General features: G+C 39.1%; 1 protein-coding gene across 2 annotated transcripts in view; it reads left to right on the top strand.

The window, feature by feature from the left end:
• The window catches only part of MICU1 (mitochondrial calcium uptake 1), a 203,303-nt gene that overhangs the window by 94,915 nt on the left and 85,168 nt on the right, over window positions 1–23,220 (top strand). For both annotated transcript variants that reach the window (XM_061635302.1, XM_061635303.1), the window contains exons 6-8: window positions 2,033–2,147; window positions 15,147–15,229; window positions 19,331–19,528. In XM_061635302.1, coding sequence (XP_061491286.1) covers window positions 2,033–2,147; window positions 15,147–15,229; window positions 19,331–19,528 — 396 coding nt within the window. The remainder of the gene's footprint in view (window positions 1–2,032; window positions 2,148–15,146; window positions 15,230–19,330; window positions 19,529–23,220) is intronic.

Genomic DNA, 23,220 nt, shown 5'->3' with positions numbered 1-23,220 from the left:
CATGTAGAGAGATAAATATGCAACATTAATGTAATTAGTAGCCTGAAGCTATTCTGAACCAATGCTGTGTAAAAAGTCTTCAGCAACATTATTTTTTTACAAAACAATATCAAAATGGGATTGGCAAGACCAAAACACTTGTTTACTGAAAAGGCACCCTTCTTAGCATTAGGATATATTTCTGAACTTCCCTATAAGTGTTTGCGCAGATAAATGTTTCAGATTCTTGTTAATGATCTCTCATTTGACATTTTGACAGTCTCTCTTTGACAAAATAAGAACTGTGTGCACATTTGTGTAAGGCTCATATATTTGGGGTTTAATTAGAAGTTGCAGTTTTCAATCAGGGTAATTACTGTTTTCCATTGTAACTTTGGGAACCAGATAATGCCTAGCTTTTATCTAAATTCAATGGACTCTCCAATTTAAGTACAATGTGTTTTATAAGACAGAAATGGGATGAGGACCCTGGAGGCAATATCTCATGGTGCACTTGTCCACATATCTTAATTAGGAACATACATTAACCAGAACTAGTTAATTGCTCCAGATTTCCCTTGGGTCTTCAAATGTAGCAGAACAAAATATGCTATGATGTTTTCAATGTGCTTTTGATGTGCTTTAAGTGTCATTACTTAACAAATTGTATTTCCTTTATCTTGTATATGATGGGATCCTCGCTAGACAGAGGTAACAGATAAGAGACAGTTGTATAACTGGACCCTGGTGTGCTGTTGGTGATGTCTTTCTTTGTTCCCTAATACTCCTCCTAAAACTTAAGCTTGCAATTTCTGTGCTTCTGTGGCTGCATGATTTCATACAGATTAACAATTCCACTTGTCCTTTTAATATTTTTTCCCGTGTGTGTGTGTCTTTGTGTGATATGTCTAGTAATACTTCTGAACTAGTTCACAATTTTGAAAACTTGGAACCCAACCTCTAACCCACTTTGTGCATCCTTTTTGGCCTTTAAATCTTCAGATGTCAAAATGATTTAATGTTCTTGAGTTGAGCACTTCATCCTGTGTGTGTTGTAGGGTAAAGGGAGAACAGTCTTGTGGTCAGATAATTAAAAGGTTCCTGTCTGCACTACAATGACTATAAGCATGCTTTATTTCACCATGGTCCAATGCGGATGTGATGTTGCTGATACCTTAACTGTGGTGTTGAGATTAGGAGTGGACCATAGGCTTAATGCTCTCTATCCCACTTCTTCTTCCTCTTGAAGCAACTTCTACTCTCCATTCCATTTTTAGTGTTAACAAGGGTTTTCTGTTGTACGTGCACTGACACAAACTGAGACTTGAGTAACTCATGATATTATGGTCTGCAAATCTACTTCAAGCCATAGTTACAACTTTTAGTTTTAGGGGAACCATGGTTAGCATTAAACATGGCTTGTATCAATGTACATGTATCCCAAAAACATTATTAACCATACTGCAACTTGCTTCCCATTTCTTTACCATGGCTAAGAAATGGGTATCATTGGATCCATACTTTGCCCATGTTGCAACCGAAGTAACTGCTTTATATAGCTTCAGTGAGAAGCTTTGCTGAAAATGTTGCTGTTTAGCTTATTCAAAGCAGAAAATTCCAAGTACTAGTATGTTGCAATTTTTTTAAAAATGAAGGAAACACAAAACTGTGAGTGAAATTCCTTGTGGTCACTATTTAAAAAAATGGCAATAAAGAGCCCTAGGAATACCTTATCATTCTTCTAACTATTAGCTTGGTGGAAGGTCCAAGGAGGCAACTTTTGAGTTGACTCTTTTGGGTTGAAAACTGTGTTGCAAGATATAGAATAAAGTTTGATTTTGATCTTTTTAATCTTCAAGAAACAATTGATAGATTTAAAGGCCACAAAGGTATATGGAATAGTAATAGGGGGGATATATTTAGGAAAATGGATGGTTAGAGGCAACAGTATTAAAAATGTAAAAACTGTGGTCCTGTTTTTACTGCTGGCCTTTTTAATTGAGTTTGTTTTTTCTTCTCTTGGGATCGTGGTGCTTTCGATTTCTTAAAATAGAGAATTTCTCAGGAACGTGAAAAGTTTGCAGATGAAGACAGCATATTTTATGCACTTGGAGAATGTGGTCTGATCTCCTTTTCTGACTATATCTTCCTCACTACAGTCCTTTCCAGTAAGTACATGTTTGTCCTTATTGTTTAATTGACACCATGGGTTTTATTTTAAAAAAATCCTTAAATGATGGCAATGTACATTTGCATGACTCACTCTTTCTTAGAGTGTCTATCCAATCCTTTAAACTAGAGGTTCTTAGATTTTTTTGCGTCAAATATGATACTTGAAGCTACTTGACAAGAGCATTTTCTAGTGAGTTCTTATTTGATGTTGTAGAGCAACAGCAAAATCCGATTAAAACTTTTGATCACTATATAAAACAAAGCGTTGTTGTTGTCATTGTTATTTATTTATTTAAAATATTTATACCCCGCCCTTTTTCCAAGGAACTCAGGGCGGCTTACAAATAAAAAACATAATCAATTAAAAACAAGCAATATACAGTTTAAAACAATTAAAAATAGATTAAATCAGTAAAAGTTAAAAAAGACAATATTAGTTAAAAGCCCATCTGAATAAAATAGTCTTAACCTGGGCACGAAAGGATGAAAGTGAGGCAGCCAGTCGAACCTCGCTAGGGAGGGAATTCCACAATCTAGGGGCAGCCACTGAAAAGGCCCTTTTCTGTGTTTTTACAAAGCAAGCTTGTGAGAAAGATGGAATATTGAGCAGGGCCTCACCAGATGATCTCAAAGCTCGGACAGGGTCATAGAGGGAGACACGATCTAACAGATAGCCTGGACCTAAGCCGTATAGGGCTTTATAGGTTAAAACCAGCACTTTGAATTGTGCTCGGAAACAGATTGGAAGCCAGTGGAGCTGGTACAACAGCGGGGTTGTATGTTCTCTGAGCCCAGCTCCAGTTAACATCCTGGCTGAAGCTCTTTGTACCAGTTTAAGTTTCCGAGCAGTCTTCAAGAGCAGCCCTACGTAGAGCGCATTACAGTAGTCCAATCGGGATGTAACTAAGGCATGTGTCACCGTAGTCAAGTCTGACAGGTCAAGGAACGGGCGCAGTTGGCGTACCAATCTTAGTTGAGCAAAGGCACTCCTTGCCACAGCCGAGACCTGTGCCTCCAGGTTCAAGGCCGAGTCCAGGAGAACTCCCAAACTGCGAACCTGTGATTTCAGGGGGAGTGTAACCCCATCCAGCACAAGTTGGATCCCTATTCCCTGATCCGCCCTTTGACTAACAATAGTAACAATTGAGAAACAACAACAATCAGATATATAAAATCAATTTGCTGTGGAACACCAGAAGAAGTTGCCCTCCCGTGCTGCTTATGGGCTTCCCATCTTGTTGGCCACTGTGGGAAATTAGATAGACCTTTGATCTGATCTAGCAGGGCTGTTCTTATGTTCTTCAAACAATTGTCTGTTTTAACTATTTTGGGTCTGGAAGACTAATCTCTTCCATCAGTAATTAATAGTATCTAACCCTTTAGAAACATAGTTCTGAATATGCTAGCAGAGAGAGTCAGTTTGTATAACAAATCTGAATGTTCACAGGTAAGTAGTTTCTACCTACGCTGCCTTGGCAAGAACGGCGTCCTTGTCAACAGCGCCTTCCAGCGCAGGGGCAGCCTAGGCCTCCAGCTGCCCCCCGCATCCTTCTGTTCACCATTTTTGGGATCCCCTGGGAAGCCTGTAAGACTTTGGAGACGATTTGTGTGTGTTGGACCCTGGGTGAGAGCCAGAGTGGATGGGTGGAGTCCTGGGTGAGAGCCAGGAGGTTGAGAGATGTTGAGTGGAGAAGTGCAAGGCAATTGTTTTAATATTTATTTGTTAATTTGTATTACATATGCATTTGTATTGTGGCTTTATTGTATATTTTTATATTTGCTGTTGTTTTATTGTCTGTAAACCGCTTAGAGATTTTTATATATATTAAGTGGTATAGAAATGGCTTAAATAAATAAAATAATAAATAAGTAACTCATCAAGAACATCTGATCAGTGGGTTTATGTAGGTCAGTCCCAGATTACTTTTGACATCAATCCATATGTCTGGATTTGAGCAAAAACACTTTCATAACCCGTTGCTGCTGCTGAAAGTGCCATAGATTGTGTTGATAGAAACATAGGAAGCTACCTTTCACCAAGTCATACTATTGTCAGTCTAGCTCAGTTTGTCTTACACACACTGACAATGGAGCTGTACCTGGAGATGCTGGGGATTAAACCGACAAACTTCTGCATGTAAATCTATATTCCTATCCTTCCACTTTCTACTGGGATATTCAGGCTTAAACTGTGACCTTTTGTTTCATCTTGCCAAGTCGCTGAACAGGAAGGGAGGAGATTTGATTCCCAAAAGTAGCAGGAGGTGAGTTCAGATCAAACTAGGCTAACTTGATTCAGTGGAAGAGCTGGCAGATGTTTGCCTGAATCTTTCCCCTATACACAAACACCGTCTGTACTAATAATGTGTGTTAGAAATTTTCTTTGGTTTCAAAATATTCAAATTATTAAGTTTATAGTCTGTTGGCAAGAAAAGCAAATCTATAAATATGACAGTTTCTTCCCCATTCTCTGCTGTGCATAATACATATCTATTAGTTCGCACTTTCAGCATATTACTGAGAAATGCTGAGGCATCAAATAGCAATTCCACATTAATTTTTTTCTTGCCCAGGAAAGTGCAGAGAGGGAAATTGTAGTTTGTCCAACTAAATGATCAAGAACTTGCTGCAGAATTCAGTGTAAATGGGCTTTTGGATTACCTCACACAGTATATGTAGCTACTTTATAAACTAGGAAAGGCTGTTTTATTTTTTCTATCCTTTCCCCCCCCCCCCCGGATACTCTTTTGATGCTTGATGAGCCACTAGATGTTTCCATTGCCCACCATGATCCCATGGATGTAACTCAGATATAAAAATTAATAATATGAATGGGAGATGTATAGATGCCACTTGGGATTTATTTCAGATAACAGTATCAAGCAGATGAGCACTTGAATCAACCCGATGAGCACTTGAATTAAAAAAAGTGAAAAACAAAAAAATCAATCATGGAAGCTTCAGAGGTTTCCTCTTATTTGTTGCTGGAAGGAGAGCCTGTCAGTTGAGGAGCAACAAGTGGTCTAGGGATGTGGTAGAGGCTGAACAAAATAAGACATGGCTTAGGCCTAAGATATTGCTTGGCCATCCCTGAACCATGTTGTCAATGAATAATTATGAACTGAGTTTTTAATTATGCTATTTTGGTTTTTCTCCGCACCCAACCCAACTTTATTTTTGTTGTAACATTTATCTTTTTCCTTACTGAAGGGGCATATGGATTCTGTAGAGCTATCCATAAAATTAAGAAACATTGTCTATAGTGAATGAAGGGATTTTGTGGTGATTGGCTAATTTTCATGTTGTCATGGAATGTTCATAAACATCTACCTTGATGCTAAATGCAAAAGTTCTTGCATCTCATATGCAGACATAAAACACCTGTAGTCAAACCCTCCATGTATAATAGTCTCAGAAACGCACAGTCACCATGCGCAGGGCAAAGGTGAGCAGGTAGAAGGAGAGTAAATAGGAGAACCGAAAAGAAATGCTAGAGGGATTAGTTAAGAAGCTAATAAGCTGCAAACAAATTATGAAGCATGTTTTTGCAGGAAAGACTTTCTGCCTGGAGCCTATTGAAGTGTTAAAGTATATGATTTGTTCACTACTACTCTTTCTACTACATTTTCTATGCTGATACAGGTCTATGAAGGTTTAAGTGTCCACGCAATGACCTGGAGACAAGAACATGCTGGTGCCTAGTATTAAAAACATTGAAGTCTAGCAATGTAACATGTAGATTGGCCACAACTTTGTCCTCAGGCGACTAGGTTTTCTATATTGCACTTAACGAGAAGTATTATAACTGTAGTCATCCTCACCTCAGATATCCCAGTAGGAGCTCTAAGACATCATACTTTCTTCTATTCAGCCTCCATATTTCAGTTGCACACATGCGTTCAGTTTTGAGCTAGGAACTGCTCTGTTTCAGTACTAGACTGGTAGATAGCAGGTCATTGTCTAAGATCCAAGCCAGAATCTTTTTATTTCCCTTAACTCGGGCTTAATTTCTCATCCTGATGTGAATTCTGTGATGCAGTTGAATTCTCTTCAAAGCTTGAGGAATTTTGTATCTTTATTTTGCCCTTCTTACATACATTTTATCTCTGCCCTTTCATGTTATTGATTTGTGCAATGCTGCTGTTGTCTATGATGACTGCTACAGCGAGGCTGCGTTACCCAGTTGTGCCAGGGTTACATGTTTGAGTCGTGGTATGGGGCTGGCACAGTTATGACTGTATCCTTTAGCTTCCTTAACCATGTTTTGGCATGAATTCTGACTTGAGACATCTTCTTTGTTCCATAGCTCCTGTTAATTAGTTTTGAACTGTGAGAACTTAATTAGTTTCTGCCTCTAATGAAATAATTGGTTACTGCATGTAAATAAAATAAGCCATTAAGAAAAAGTAAAATGGAATGTTATTAAGTAATAGAATGTTAAACTACTTATGTGTAATTATAATTGCAGAATCTTAGCTGTTTTTAAAGAGCACAAATTAGTTCAAAAACAAATAGTCTGGCCGTTACTATGTTTTGGGTGGGATGCATTTGTTTTCCCACTGGTTTTATTAGTGTGTGATCATTGTTATTTATTTAATATTTTATGATAGAAACACCCTTGAGAGAGTTTTTACTCGTAAATGTGACCTATAAAATGTTTTAAAATAACAATAAATATGCTTAGAAGATGGCTACATATTTAGGCTGCAATGCTGTGTGCACTTACCTGGGAGCAAGATCCATTTAACTCAGTGGAGCTGGAATCCTTGGTAAAGTGAGAATATATGTAATCAAAACTAGTGGAACAGCATCATGAAATGCTTCTATAGATGGTATGAAAAATGGGGCTTGTCTCAGCTATATTTTAATTCAGATTTAATTAGTTACGTTCTGTCCATTTTGGCACTACCCAAAGCATCTATGCTAGTCTTTGAAAGCCTAATTACAAGCAAGGAAAATTAAGTGCCAAAATTAAGATATTTGATGTTATCCGCAGTTGTTGTTCTGCCAATTCCACTTCTTTCTGTTTCAAAATATCAGTCCATTCTCATTCTTTTGTGCTCCTTTGCAGGAATTTTTTTTTTTTAAGTATATTGGTCTCTCAAGTGGATATCCTTTGCAACCCCAAGAGTAGAGTTATGAAGTATTAGACCAATAAAATCAAGAAAATGTGTTCTAGGGTTTTTTTATTACCACAGGGCCCATCAGCTGGCCAAATGTTAAATAAAACTCATTTGCATTTTACAAGCAGGGAGCTGTTTGCCTACTGCATTGAAAACGAAGTCTGTCACCATATTTTATTTATAAGTAATTTACTGCTCTCATGCAGTCTGTTTCCTAGTCTGCTCTGTGCTTCTATGATTCTCCTTCACACACCCCAAAAACTGATAATAAAATAACATATAGAATTGTGTTGATATCTTCTAGTCTTGTGTTAAATGAACACTGTAGCAAAGCAGCTTGGAGGATGCTGCTGCACCAGTTTCATTGCTTCAGCTGCTCCCCAGTTTGAATGTTTATCAGCACGGTTCAAATTTCCTTACTGATGAGATACTAGAGTTGAACAAAATGAGATGGAGTTTCCTTTTTATCTTCTTTAAAAATATGTTGGGAGAAATTGCATTCAAACTGATGTATGGATATATTTGTTGGGAAAGTGATAGTAGCAAAGTGATACTGGAAATCTGACACGGATAAAATCAACAGAAAAATATAGGTCTGTTGCTTTTCTTAACGGTTTTAAATTTTGTTAAAATGGTATAGCCACCATGGGAAAACACTGTAATTTTAAAATGGCCATATTTACTAGAAGTAAATCCCATTGATCAATTAAGTAGCTTCTAAGTAAGGATGTTTAGGATTGTAGCCCTCTAGTGTAACTTCTAAGGCCAGGTTAGGTTACCATTCTATGATCAAGCCATGTCCTAGTCTCCCATAGTTCATATTAATGGGAGAAGTGGAAGAAAGGCAGATAGTCTAAATAGGTTTCTGCTGATGCTCTCTACTGTAGAAAAAGAGAAATGAAAGTGAGCAGTTGCACTACAGATTTAAACCATGGCTTAACTGGCTAGTAGCCATGGTGTATCTTCCATCCTCCCAATAAATCCAGATTATTTGTAATTGTAGAAAATGCTGAGAATTCTCTGTTGGAGATCCTTGGCCCTTTTTCCTTTTAGAGTTCCATGTGGAGAAAGCTCTGTATCACTCGTAGTGATGGACAAGACCCATTAGCCTGAGAAGCCCTTTTCTACCTACCCACATCAATTCCTAGTACCTATCTATACTTCCCCCCATCTTTTCTTGTACAGTTGGATATGTTCCATAAATATTCCCATTAACCTAATTACTATATGAGAATTAACGAAGATGCTGTGTACCAGTGTGTACAAACTTGAATGGTATTGAATAGGATTGTATTTCTGACCAGAGAAACACTTGTTTTAATCTGATTCATTGGTAATCAGCCAATTCAATTTAATCTGATTCATTGGTAATGCCATTGACTGGTGAAGCTGCAAGTAAGGGCATTATGTTAATCCAACAAAGCCAGTTCTCCACCACCACCACCACCAGTTATTAATTCTGTGAGAACATACTGAGATCTATATTGGGACAAATAGACAAATAGGATTTAGACTGGGAAAATGTTGCAGAAGGAAAGGGTTAACCCCCACTCCCATAGCACCATGCCTCAGGGGGCTCTGCAGCAGCTTTTTAAAAACTTAAACATTGTGAGAGATTCCAACTGGGGATCTCCCATCAAGCTTTGGTTTGAGCAAAATGTATAAATTAATAAACAAACCCTGCACATTTGTATGACCAGGGTTTTGTGGAAGTCAGGCTGTAAACACACTAGTTGCCAGATCAAAGCATTTACATTACCTGGAGGGGGAACAAGTTGATCTGCTGATCAGGTGCAAAATCTCTTTGAAGTTTAATTTTAAAAAATGCACTCAAGCTGCTTCCACCAGGTTTTACAGTAAAAAGGAGCATGTTTGACTAATGTCTTGTGTCCCCGTTTTCAGAAGAGAGAGGTGGAGACACACTGGAACTGGCTGAACAGTGAGTGTGTTTCTACCCTCAGTCATTGGCATATTGTCAGGATAGATTCACAAATGGATAATGAAAAAGGAAATGTTAAAAGGTGTTTGTTCTTCTAATGGGAACAGAAGCATTTTCTAAATTGGAAGTTCTTTCAATATCTCAAAGGCATCTTCACTGAGGATTTTGGTACATGCAGCAGTTACCACATATCAGTAATATGCTTTATGCAACATAAATGGTGATCTGCCAAATCACTGGCAATGGTAATTGCAGTTCCAGGACACAAAGTAATTGTGAGTCCATAGCAATTATTCTATATAACATGAAGCCTTTATAATGTAATCTTTATCATGCCAGCCTGACAGATTCTAGCCTTCTAGCAAGCCAAGTTCAGAATCACAATTTATATAATTGGGTCAAGACTTCATTTTGAGCATGGAGTTTACTATAGAAGTTGTTGTCTGTGTTTTGTTTTTTGTCCATTGAACGTCGGCCTATAACTGATATAATGTTCCTAAAAGATAAGCCTTGTACTCTCTTCTAAATATTATGTCTTAATTCTTCAAATTGCAAAGGTAAGATAAGTATAACTGTATTCATCATTGGCACTTGAAAAACCCCAATTTATTGCCATTTATTTAACCTGGTATCTCCTTTGTATTCTTAAATATATCTTAAAAAAAAATAATTTGCACTAAATGTATGCACAAACAAAAATGTTTTATGTTGCCTCCAAATGGGGTTTTGGTTTTCGTCAAATGCAACATGGCCAGCATGATCACCAGGAGATGGCAATCCCATAGCTAACTAATAGCCACTGAGGATTCTTCTGAGGAGCAAATTAGATGAAATTACATTGCATTCATGCAATTTGCAATGGCTTTTTAGAAAGCAAATTGCAGGTGTGAGGGCCCTTGGCCCTGATGTGGGGGCTAGTGTTTCTTTGCCCTCCCTCCACTGTGGAACTGATCTGGATTTGCTATGTGTATGAAGGTGGGGAGCTCCCATTTGTTCCAGTTGCCTGAATGGCACTAGATGTAGTTTGGACCTGAGTGCCCATGAAAGAGTCCACTTGAGCTAACCATAAATGTTTCAGTGGAATATAGCAGAACTGTCTTCAGTTCTGGAAGAGAATTTCATGCAGAATCTGGAATCTTTGTAAGTTTGACGAGACTCTCAGGGTGGCTCTGGGCATGTACTTACTATTTTAGAAGATCCAGTGTTTTTGCATGCTTAAAGCAAAACAAATGAGGATTCATGTGCACTGAAGGTGGACACTATATAATATTTGGATTTGACTAGTGGCACACTGGCCAAGAAGTCTGGCCACCAGTGCTTTGGACTGTAAAGAGTCCTAGTGGTTGTGGGGTTTGGGGGGGATTGCCTTGCTGCAGCCAGTTTAACCCATCTTTTCATCTGGAATTTCAGTTTGATAATTCTGTTACTTCAAGGTGCTTTGCTCTTGCTTTTTCCATAAAGGGCATTTTGCATATAAATCTGAATAAGACAAAGTGTCATATGCCAGCTAATATGAATTGATTATTTTCTGAATATGGAGGTGGGAAGTCTAATATGTTTAAAGTTCCTTTAATGGAATTTTACATCTCATTACTTTATAAGGATGAGCCGTAAAGAAACAATTTTGTCTTTTTCCCTTTATCTTTTTTGTCTGTTTAAATTATAATACGGTATTATACATGCCTGTAAATTGTTCGTACTGCTCAGATTCTTAAACCAGTGGAGTGCTGATCTATTTTTTCTTCTGGAGTTAATGTTTGTTGAAGTGCTGATACTGTACTAGAAAATTCTGACTCAAGTTACAATCCTAAACTAATTTACTGGTAAATCTGTCCCCTTGAACTCGATGGGACTTCCTTCTGCATGAACATGCATAGGATTGTCCTGTAAATCCAGTATATTCACCAGAAACCTCTAACCATGTTCTATTACATTTTAGAAGGAGGAAGGAAATATATAGCCATGTAGGGCTTTGTAGTCTTACCTGTGTCTCATTTGTATCAAAGATCTGTACCATTTTGAAGAACATATAATCCACACATAGACTGTATTATTTTACCAGCTTCGTCTGGTATACCAGCTATGGCTGTATCTGGACCACTTGGCCACTGTTGTCCATGCATCCGTAACATCAGAACTGGATTACTACAGTGCACTCTAATTGGGTCTGGTCTGGAAGCTCCAGCTGATGCAGAATGCCTGTTGATAGGGGCAGAGGGCCAATAGCATGTGGCATCTCTGATAAATCATCTGCACTGGCTGCCCATACCCTAGCAGGCCAGATTCAAGGTTCTTGTGTTAATATACAGAGCCCAGGATACGTTAAGGACTGTTAGTGTGCTGATAGTTGTTCCCTATGTTGCAGAGACCTAACTGATATCAGCTAGAAAAATATTTGGTATGGATTTCCCTGTCAAATATTTATTTTTTGAAGGTTTATACCAGAAATTGGGAATCTGTGGCTCTCCAGATGTTGTAGTACCACATGTCACATCATCCCTGATTATTGAGCATGCTAGCTGGGCCTGATGAGAGTTTTATTCCAACAGGTTTCTGATCTATAGTTTAGATGCTTCCCACAGAAACTTCAGCAACCCTGATAAAGGAGAATTGCCCACTTTACCCAGGCAACCCACATAATGGAGACCTAATATGCATTGCTAGCCTACCTGGCTACATTGTCATTATTATTTTTATTATTATTAAAAAATGTATAAATCTCCCTTCACGTGCATCTCAAGGCGATTTACAAATATATCGTAAAAACAGCTAAAACATGTAAATTGTACCAAATATGCATGGCCTGTTTAAAGTCTGTTTTTACAGTGTTTTATAGTGTTGTTTTTTTAGTGCTTTTGTTTGCTGCCCATGGCTCCTACTGGGAGGAAGAGTGGGATATAAATAAATAAATTAATTAATAAAAAATTAAACACAATGAAGATTGTGAAGTCCCTTGTATGTTAAAAACATACTATAAATAGTAATTGTAGAATCATTTCAGGAACCTGCGTTTGCAGACTGGAATTGAGAAGTCCAAATCCCATTTTAAAATTCTTATCTGTTTCCCTCCCTGTACTCCTCCTCCTATATCGCAGGTGTAACCTTAGTTTTTTCCTTGCTATAAGATACGATGCAAATGCCAGCATTACAAACCATAGTTTTGCAAATCAGCCATCAGTTTTGTGAATATGGGTGTGAAGCCCCTGAGTCATGCATGAGTATCCGGATACCAGGGCATCCCTTTAAAGCACAAAACACTGTCCAAAAACTAATGAACCAACTGCCTCCATTTTCCTTTAGTCAGTGCAGTAACTTCCACGACAAGACCCAAGAGCAAATCCCAAGATGTGTAGGTAGCCAACCACAGACACTTAACAAAGGACTCTCCTAGTTTTAAGGAATATTCCCAAAACTGGGCATGGGGCTGAAGCTGAGCATGGGGACAGGTAGATTTAGAGGGCAGTCTAAAACCCTTTTAGGCACAGAATAAGGGTGTAAACATTTTTTTAAAAGTGCATTTATCAAGGGAATCAGACATTTTCAGGCATTTGACAAGTGAGAAAAATTAGAGACGGAAAGTTCAAGAAAAAAACATAATAGTCTAGTTGGCTGCTCTAGCTCACTGTTCTTCAACCTTGTGTCCCCAGAGTTGTCAGACTATCACTCCGATGAGCCCCAGCTGGCTTAGCCAATGGTCAAGGATGATGGGAATTGTAGTCCAACAACATCTGGGGACCCAAGGCTCAAGAACAGTGCTCTAGCTGGTGAACATAAAGTTATTTCAAGAAAAACTAAGCTTGAAATCTCATGCTAACCATGGTTTATAATCCCGCTCAAATCATGGTAACAATCTCTGGTTTACAAGAGAACCATGATTTGCATCTGTATACGTGTGACATGAAATCATGGTTAACCCCAGAAGATGATGGATTTGGGGGAGAAAATTATTCTGGGAAGGGCAGAGAGAGAGCATGCATTCGCAGGGTCGGCTTCCAATCTGCAAACTATGGTTTGCTGGGAGCCAGTGCTCTGTTACAAGCAGGCCATGAACTCTGTTCAAACATATGCAAAACAATTTTTCCTTTAAGTACTGGTTTGCAAATAAAGCTGTTTGGCAGGTATTTCTTTTAAAAAATTAGTCTCTAATATTGCAAGTCTGTATCTAAAAGGGTGAGAATTAGGGTTGCCAGGTCTCAAATTTTCACCTGGAGACTCCAGATTTTTGGGGTCCTCTCTGGGTGAGTCACCTTAACTCCAGACTCCCATCTTTCATTTTAAAAACAATTAAGTTTCTAGGTGGTCTGGTTCTCGAGATATACACCAAAATGTCACACACACCCCTGAAACTTCTGTTAAATGAGCTTGTAGCTAACGCCGCCCTTTCAGGTTTGCGGCCAATAAGTGAACTCAGAATTTGAAGTACTTGCTGAGGCTAAGGGCATTTGATCCCAAAGGGGAGGAGAAAATACACAATGCTGCTAATGCTAATTGTCACGGTTGTTTGTTGACTTCAGAACTGTATTATACTTGCTCTTTTACTGCTTTCACATTTCATATAAAAGCAGGAAATTTAACAGTACACAGGGGAGCTGAAAGCACTGTTGCTTAAACCTGGCAAGTCAAACAAGAAAAATAGAAAATAAAGTGGTAGACAGACACCAGGGTTATTTTGTGTGTGTGCTTGGTGCTAATAAGCCCTATTGGGACACATAACTCTGTATTCTTGTAGTTCAGTGATGGATGATTTGTTTGAAAGACTAACCAACAGAAACAGGAATTCTCAGTTGATAAATGCACAACATTAACTACATTCAACAGCAAAACCGATGGTGCTGGAGGCAAGCTAGGCTTGCCATTTTTCTGAAAGGGACAGGTGGACAAAAAACACTAAACTCAAATAGACTCCAATTTTAAAATGCCTAGTTACAAACAAGTGTTGGGGCTGTTAAAGCCCCCTCATTCAGCTGGTTTGAAGCCATCCAGATGGTAATCCTAAGGCAAATATTTTTCACTGGGACTAAGGTATATGGTGATGATTGGTGTGAGAATACAAATACCAGCTTTTATGCAAGATATGACACCCAGCAGAATGCTAGGGGGCATTAATTTTTATTCCTCCAAGAAAATCCTTGTCTAGGAAAGTCATGGTACAGATGGTAGAGACGCTTTGCCCTAATCGAGTAGCAGTAGTTGCCTGCTATAATGGACTAGTCCCTACAGGGAATTTCCCCCATTTTTTTCCTCTCGGACTGTTACTTAGATATGTAGAGAAGTGAGAAAAAGGCCTTTTTATTCTTGTATGTCCAAGACTGTCAGAGTTTTTTGGTACTACACTAATTATGTTTTTGGGAGGAGGTGGCATAGTCTGTACTGCATCTCATCTGTCACTTTTCAGAGGTGTAGGTTATAAAACCTATTTAGAAGTAAGTCCTTGTGAATTCAGTAGGACTTACTTCCAAGTAACTAGATTTAGGTTGTCATATTTTTATGCATGTGCTTATGTCTTGTTTAAAAGTTGTTCCCTTTTTGTTTTATTATATGCCATTGTACCAGTTGCCCATTCACAATTTTTCTCATGCTCCTATTCAATATATTTTGTTTAGCAAAAGAAGGTTCTTCATTCCTTCTTATATTTTCTCTAACCACCTCCCTTTTGGTGGGAGTTTGCATCAAATATTTTGTGTATGGATAAGTAACTAGAGTTGTCCAAATGTAGCATGACTTTAATTTAGAATGAGAATGAATAAGAGCATAATTCCGGGAGGAGAAGCAAGTCCTTACAAGAAACATATTGAAGACGGGTACTGGCAAATATATTAACAATCAAATCATTAACAATCAATGTTTTAATAGATACAACTCCTAGATCAAGCTTATTTTGCTGCCTTATTTCTTCATAACACTTGATATATAATGTATTTCTTTCTCTCTAGCGCCTCAGAGGAACTTTGAAATTGCCTTCAAGATGTTTGATCTAAATGGGGATGGAGAAGTGGATATGGAAGAGTTTGAACAGGCAAGTCCCTTCCCCCTGGAACCTTACCTTGTCAGAATAGTGATTTATGTAGATGCTACCATTCCCTCTTTTTCTTATATTATATGTAGCACCCTTTCGTTATCTAAAAGCACATATATCATCTGCAAAGTCATGACTGAGTGTCTCACTCCATTAAAGAGTCTTCTGGGGAAAGTTAGATGGATGCCTCACATTGTGGTAGAATACCCTGTAACTAGGGACTTGTGTACCAATCACTCTTCTATTTGTCCTTTTTTTCTGTTACTGATTGACAATTTCCCCCATAATTTACCTAAAAAACAGAGCTTTCTCCATTCTCTTAATTCACAGCTATCTCCCCGCTGCATAGTGACTTTTATTGCTCAGATTCAAAACTAGGGCATGCTCAGTGCATTGTACATCATGAGCGATCAAATGAAAGTTACATGTTTTTCATATGAACAAGCTCCACACAGACTCCTTTGAGGCAGTATGAAAAGTCTCATATAAGATGCAACATCAGATAGGGAAGGGTAAGAATACCTAGGAAATACATATTTACATCACTGAGAAATACTTTTCTGTGATAAATATAAGTATGTGTTGCAGGGTTTAAGTGACATTAGGCCAGCCCTCAATAGATAATTTTAAATGAGATTTTCTATCTACTTTTTTCCAGTTTCTGCTGTTGTTGTAATATCTCACATTCAATAAAACCTTTTAAGAGGATCAGTTAACGGGCTCTGCAACAAAACAAAACAATAGGCTCACCTTCCATTAGAAAGTGCTCTTGTTCAGATTTCCAGCTTGGGTGTTCCCAGCAAGCTATTCCATTCTGTCTCACCGTCCCATCTCCAAAGTTCTTTTTCTTTTCAAACTGAAAATCAACATTTCATGACTACCAAGCATGTTTTGTACCCATTGGGCAATTTTGTGGGAGGATGGTTTGTACCCTTTGGGTTTCTTTAAAAAAGGTTTTGTTGTTGTACTTCTGCAAGGTTCTTCTAAGCATACCAGTACCTCACTCTTGTTTTCAATGGCACTCGTTTGGCTCTAATCCAGTCAGCATTCACTACCAGAGTTTGCTGTCTGAGGGAATGATTGTTCAAGAGAGTGGAGCTTACTCTCTTTCATAAGTGGGTAAGAAAGCCTGCCAAGTGTGCAGGTGAGAAACAAACCAACCAAAATAGATAAATGGATGGGGCTCATCTTGTTAATCAATGTATTTCAATATGAGGTATCTGTGTTTCATTCATTCTTAGTTTCTGCACTTAGGCAAAATATTTTTGGGTAGGGAGAAGTTCAGCAGTGTCTTTTCAAGGCAATCTTTTTTTAAAAAGATGAAAAATGCAAATTGGGTAGCTTTTGTCTGAAAGTAAGCAGACAAGCCTGTGATTTTATTGGTCCTTTCATCCTTCTCCTGTGTATTATCCCAATCCTCCTACTCAGATGATATAATGACATTAGCTATCAAAATACTCCCTTCAAAGTTGTAGCGTGTCTCGTTTCTCACAGGGAGAATGTAGCGTATTGTAGCTGCTTACTAAAAATGATCTCCATGGCATTAGAACATTTTAAAATTGAGACACCTCTGACCAATATGGAAAGTTGTCTTCCCCATGGTATGATGAGACTGCAGTCAGCACACAGGTGGAGATGTTTCTTTGTTAGGATTGTAGCCATTCCTTTGTCAAAGGATAGGTAGCATTTGTATGACAGAATCAAAATAAGACATATCACAGAATCACATAGATCACATGCCAAAGAATTCCCTGCTGAACCCCTTAATAAAGTTGGCCAAGAATGCTGCCAGGACCTGATGCATTGTCCCTACTATGACTATGTGTTGGCTCCTGTCAAAAACTGCTGGGTCAGTCCCCAACCCCAGGGTAATTGATCCTGGTCAGGCACAACCAGTGCCTCCCTTACCAGGGCTGAGTTAAGCCAAACACCAACCCTGTAAGGTAGGTAGACTGCTATCATTCCTTAGCTTGGTCATACACTCTGGTTCAAGGGGAAACCCAGAGTGCCTATAGACTGGCATAGATTCCAAAGAGCAAAACCTCACACTCACTGCTCTGGAGCCTCAAGCCAAACCCAGTTCAGAGGTCAGTAGCTTTGTAGTCAAAGTGCTGGATTGAGCCACCTGTTCTCAGGTAACACATAACAGTTAATATGAGGTAGCTTATTGATTAAAAATATAAGTGCATATAGAAAGGGCAGCATACAATTCCTTTAAGCCCACCACTCTTAAACAGGTTAGACATGAGCAACACCCATACACAAATATAGTGAGAGAGTTCAACAAAAACACAAAATAACAAAGCTTACTTAACCTAAGCTAAATACTCACAAGCAGGAAAGTATAAGAGCCTGCCCCCTTGGCAGGTAAGTCAGGGTGGAATGGGGCAACTAGCAGAAGGACAGCCCTTCTTTTATGGGAATTTGCCCAGCAACAATAAGAAGGCCAATTAGCCAATCATGACACCTCTTGGTGATGGAATAGTCCAGAAGTTCACCACAAGGGCAAGCCTACAGCTATTTACAGCTCTACAGATTTACAGCTATTCAGGCCTTCTTACCTTGGGTACCAGGCACTATGGATAAGATGCAGCTGCCTTCCAGCCTTAATGAGCTGTAGCTGAATTGTATGAGATGCCGTAATTTTTCCCAGCTTAATGCATCCTAGAAACCCATACAAGATATTCCCCACAGTTCCTCAGGGCTAAGCCATTTTACCTTGGCCAACTTAGCTGTTCTTGGCAGTTACTTTAATTGCTTTTCAGCCTAGCTGTTTCTCCATCCATCCCCTTTTCTGTAAATCTTAAGTGCTGGATAACTAGAAACTACATGTGGGGAGGAGCAGCAGCTTGTTTTTGGCAGGTTGTGTTTTCTAATCCTGGTGATTAAATATGATTGCTGTTGGTATCTAGATTCTACACAGTTTGCTAGCAGGCAGGATTTGACTCGTTTTGTTGTTGTTAGTCAATGATAATCTAAAGTTTGTCAATAACCTGGTGTTTTTTGTCACTGGGACCTACTATCAGATTTGAGATCTACAGTCTGAGGACAAGAATAATTTTTCAACATTTGCTCATTTCCCTGCATGTGGCTTGTCAGCAATTGTAGAATTCTCTGTACCCCCTTAATGATTGCTTTTGTGTGATTATATATTCCTATATGCTTTGATTTTGTTAGAAGAGCTCTTAAGGAACACATTTGCTGTGGGGAAAAATGAGCCCTTCATGTGACCTCCAGTATGCCTGCCCAGGTTTTCTATATGTCTTGAAGAGACCTTAAGCTTAATATATGTTGACTGCTGCTCTGGGCTGATGATACATGCTATGTTCTGTGGGGTTGCTTTTAACAAAGCTTTGGTTTCCTCGTGTCCTTTCTTCATGGACTTTGTGAAGGCATATTGGACACTTGTATAATCTCATGCATTTCCATCCTTTTTCTTTGGAATCTGCTAAGGTCACGCAACAGATGAGTTTGAGCATTGAATTATTCCTGGGATAAAGTTTGAAAGCTCCAGCATTTGAACAGGGGGTGGCCAACTGGCAAATCCCAACCCCTGAAACAATTCTGTCAAGCCCCTGCTAGCCCTTTCAAATTTTAATAAAGGCATAGTAAAAGGTTTGTCCACAGTCTCATTCAAAAGGCAAAGAACAATGCGTTCAAATTATAGGTAATAGGAGGTACTCTATACTTTTAAAAACGTGTAGTTTTTGTAACTTACCATGCATTAACATAAATGCACAAGTTTGAATTTAATGCTGTGATATGTATATCTGTGAAGCTCTTAGACATGATGCTAGCTATATTATGTAGGCTGATCACATGTGAGGAGGTCAGTTTGTGCAACACAATAAGTTTCCTTGCCACCCTTTCACTACCAACTGGGTAACATTCTAGAGAAGATAATGCTTCCCGTGAATACAGAAGTTGGCCACCCCTGCATTAACATTAGAGGATTTTAAAGAAATTCAGCTGCACAATAAGTGTGGGGAAAGTTAAATAAGAGCTTTGTTTTTCATCAGGTCATGATGTGGGAATGATGATTTGGGGGTATGTGATACAGTCTCCTTTGTTATATCTGTGTTAACTTTTGCAATCTCTTAGGTTCAGAGCATCATTCGCTCCCAAACTAGCATGGGCATGCGTCATAGGGACCGCTCGACTACAGGGAACACCTTGAAGACAGGCTTCAGCTCTGCATTGACTACTTATTTCTTTGGGGCTGATTTGAAGGGGAAACTGACCATCTCTCACTTTTTGGATTTCCAGCGCAAACTTCAGCATGACATCCTGAAACTTGAGGTTAGTGTCTGAACCATGAATAATATTTTTAATTGGGGTACATTAACCAGTGCTCTGTTTTGGAAAAGGAAAGGAGCCAAAATTTAATTACTGGCCCAGTGTCAATACATGGCATCTTTGGGCAGCTACTGTGTCCCCAGTATCCCAGCAGGGCCCATCCCCAGTACATGTCCTGGGCCCCCCATTTAAAAAGTGATTGAGTCCAGCAGCTATTTCCCACAATTCCCCAGTGTGATTCTACATCAGAGGTTTTGTGGGAAACGAAAATGCTGACTTCCAGATGCTGAAATAGTGGTTGCCACAAGTTAAGCTGGAGGGCCCACTGGGGCCCTGTTTACTCTATAATCCTATTACTCTATAATCAGGAAGCCTTAATTCCAGATGTCTGGAACTAGCTATGACAATGGGACATTTTACACTCGACATGCTCGGACGTTATTTGTCATTACCGCACTTGTCCCATGGGCAAAACCTAGCATTGACAAACCAGATTACTTTGAGCTCTGCTTTAATTTGAAATATGATCTGTGAATACTACCTCTTTCCACCATCACCACTACCACTACAAATCTTACTGTGGCTTTGGCCATCAGTTACTTTACTTTAACTGTGGTTAGTAAACATGGCTCTTTCTTTGTATTATTTATTATTATTATTTATTAGATTTATATCCCGCCCTTCCTCCCAGTAGGAGCCCAGTATTATGACACAGTGACATAAGTGCTTAGGCAACGAGTGGACCAATTCATTGTATGTGCTCCTGTTTACATGTATTAAAGCTCAGAGATGCTTTCCAGACACCCAGAAAAAACCTTAAGGTGCCACGGTCAAACAAGAAGCAGAAGTCAGCAAGAATGTAAACTGTTGAAATGTTTATTCAGGCCCAACGCATTTCAGGTCAACCAGACCCTTCTTCAAAGGCAACATACAATCAAATACGGACTATATTAATAAACCATAAAATAATAAAACCATAAAAGTTTAAATAACTACAAAACCAACAATACATATTGTTAAATACTCCTTATATGCCAACACTCTACAAACTGCTTATCAATCAAGTTACACAACATAGAGGAGATAACCCGTACAAATTTTAAAAAGGGAAGGGGGGGAGTATTCCCAGAAAAAAAATACCTTAAAACCTTGACAGTTGTTCCTTCCAGGATATGCAGGTGGAGTACAAACAGGCTTCCAATTCAGAAAAGATTCTTAAATACTTTAGAAGCTGATCTAAGTGACTCAACTTTGGTAATAGTGAAAGACATGGTGAGCCCAAAACATTTTTGAACCCAAAGACAGGCATTTGTTGTTATATGCCTTCAAGTTAATTATGACTTATGGCGACCCTATGAATCAGTGACCTCCAATAGCATCTGTTATAAACCACCCTGTTCAGATCTTGTAAGTTCGGGTCTGTGGCTTCCTTTGTGGAATCAGTCCATCTCGTTTGGTCTTCATACGCATGAGAAATACATTCAATATTAGCCCACTCTTGAGGCATTATTTTGAGGATTTTATTTTCATAATATAACTGCAAAAAATATCCATATTTTCTAAGGAGACACACTACAGCAAAGTTGCAAATTCAAACTAATAGGGGATAAACTTTTCCGTTGAAGAATCCAAAACAATTCTCTCTGCAGTAAGACCTTATCTTTAGAACTGTGAATGTTTTCTACAGCCCAAAAAATCAGGTTACTAGTGGTATGTCCATGGTCTTGGAGGTTTTTTCCTCCCCTAGCTTCTGTTTGTTTTTGGTGCTTCCTCACAGTTGCTGTCTTTGCTTTCCAGACACCACCTCCTTGGTAGGTTGTAGAGCAGTAGTTGGATCTGGCTGGCAGGCACCTATTGGGTGGTACCTCTGACATATCTGCCAAGTACATCCCTAGTATTTTCCCCTGCCTACTTCCATTTTGAAAATACAACTTTTGCATATCTTGCAATTTTTTCATCTTTCTTCCCACACCCCATTCTGTTTTGGGCCAGCTGTTGAAAATACAGATAGCTTGTGTGGTAGATGCTGGGGGGATGTCATGGGTACGAATTAAAAGAAAGTAGGGTGGAGTTTCATCATGAGAGAAAGATTTCTGGTTTGCAGTTGTGTTAATAAGGCCTTGTTCTGGATTGCCTTGTTTTTAGTTGCCCCACCTGAACCCAGATTTCAGAAGTGTCTGCAAACTATAGTTCTTCCCCCCCCCCCATGAGCTCAAAACCTGCTCGATTTTATACACAAAAGGGATGTGTCAAGTCGAAAGTGGCTGAGTGGGTTTTACAGAAATCTGTATTACGTGTAGTCTCTGGTTTATGTCTAAATCAATATTCTCTTAATATAGTCATAAGTCTCACAGGGCCAAAAAGAGCATATGCTAATCAGATTTCAAGCTATATATGATAGTTGTAATTTAGTGCTATATTTGTTAATTAAAATGGGTTGTCATGTACAACTTAGCGTATAATTGTCTGAAATTAATCCTGCTTTTTTTGTGAAATGTAATCAAGAATATACCAGTTCATCTCTAGATGCTGTGAAAAGAAGATTATATTGCCATGCATTATGTTTGTCAAGGAAAAAGCATATCCATATGCTAGTGGAAGTTATCCAGATGGCTTCATGCAGTAATTATGCTGCCTTTAGCAGGTCTTCCAAGGAGTTTTTTCACCTTGTGGAGAAAAGTTTAAAAAGAACTGTGAGCTGGAGTGACAGCAGGGCTCTCCCAAAGAGGCCGAAAGTGGGGATTGGGGGGGGAGGGGAGGAGGGGAGTGAGTAGCGGCCTACCAAAAGGTAGGGACAATCTGATCCCCCTCAGAATATCTTTCCCAGGGTGTTAAAAGCCACCCATCCATACTCTGGACATAAGGCCTTTTTAAACATGAACCCAACCAAGCAAGTCAGGAAGGTTCTTTTAAGGGAGGTTGTAGATTTTTCAAATCCTGAACAAAGTCAACAAAAATGTTGAGTAAAAAGAGAATAAAATGAAAGCTAGATTGTTCTTATGCTTTGGATTGGTGTCTGAATGAGGCCCAGTAAACTGTGCTTGAATCCTTGGAAGACGAAGGCTCTTTGGGTAGGTAGTTCCCATGTCCGAGAGATAGGCAACTCACCTGTTCTGGATGGAGTATTGCTGCCTCTGAAGGACCAGGTCCATAGCGTAGGGGTACTCCTGATTCCCCTTTGTCACTAGAGGCCCAAGCATCCTCTGTGGCTAGGGGTGCCTTTTGCCAGCTTTGTCTGGTTCTCCAGCTACAGCTGTTCCTGGACAAGGATAGCCTGACCTCTGTTGTCCATGCGTTGGTAACCTCAAAGCTGGATTACTACAGTGCTCTCCGTGTGGGGCTGTCCTTGGCTCTGATTCGGAAGCTCCATCTGGTGCAAATTGTGGCAGCCAGATTGCTGATGGGAGCATATGGTGTACAACATGCAATACCATTCTTAAAACACCTGCATTGGCTGCCCATTCACTTCCAAACCAGGTTCAAGGTCCTTGTATTACTTTACCAAAGCCCTGAACAACTTAGGTTCAGGGTATCTTAGGTACTGCCTGAACTCTTATATCCCAGATCGATTACTGAAACCATCTGGAAGAGTCCTTAGCCATCCTCTGAGTTGGTGAGGCTCATTTAACATCAACACGGAATTGAGCCTTCAGTGTCATCTGCTCAGTTCTCTGGAATGCTTTGCCAACAGAGAT

Source organism: Rhineura floridana, chromosome 7 (assembly GCF_030035675.1).
Source record: "Rhineura floridana isolate rRhiFlo1 chromosome 7, rRhiFlo1.hap2, whole genome shotgun sequence".
NCBI classification, from domain to species: Eukaryota; Metazoa; Chordata; class Lepidosauria; order Squamata; family Rhineuridae; genus Rhineura; species Rhineura floridana.
Note: the sequence above shows the minus strand (reverse complement) of the source record. Positions and strands in the feature narration are given on the sequence as shown.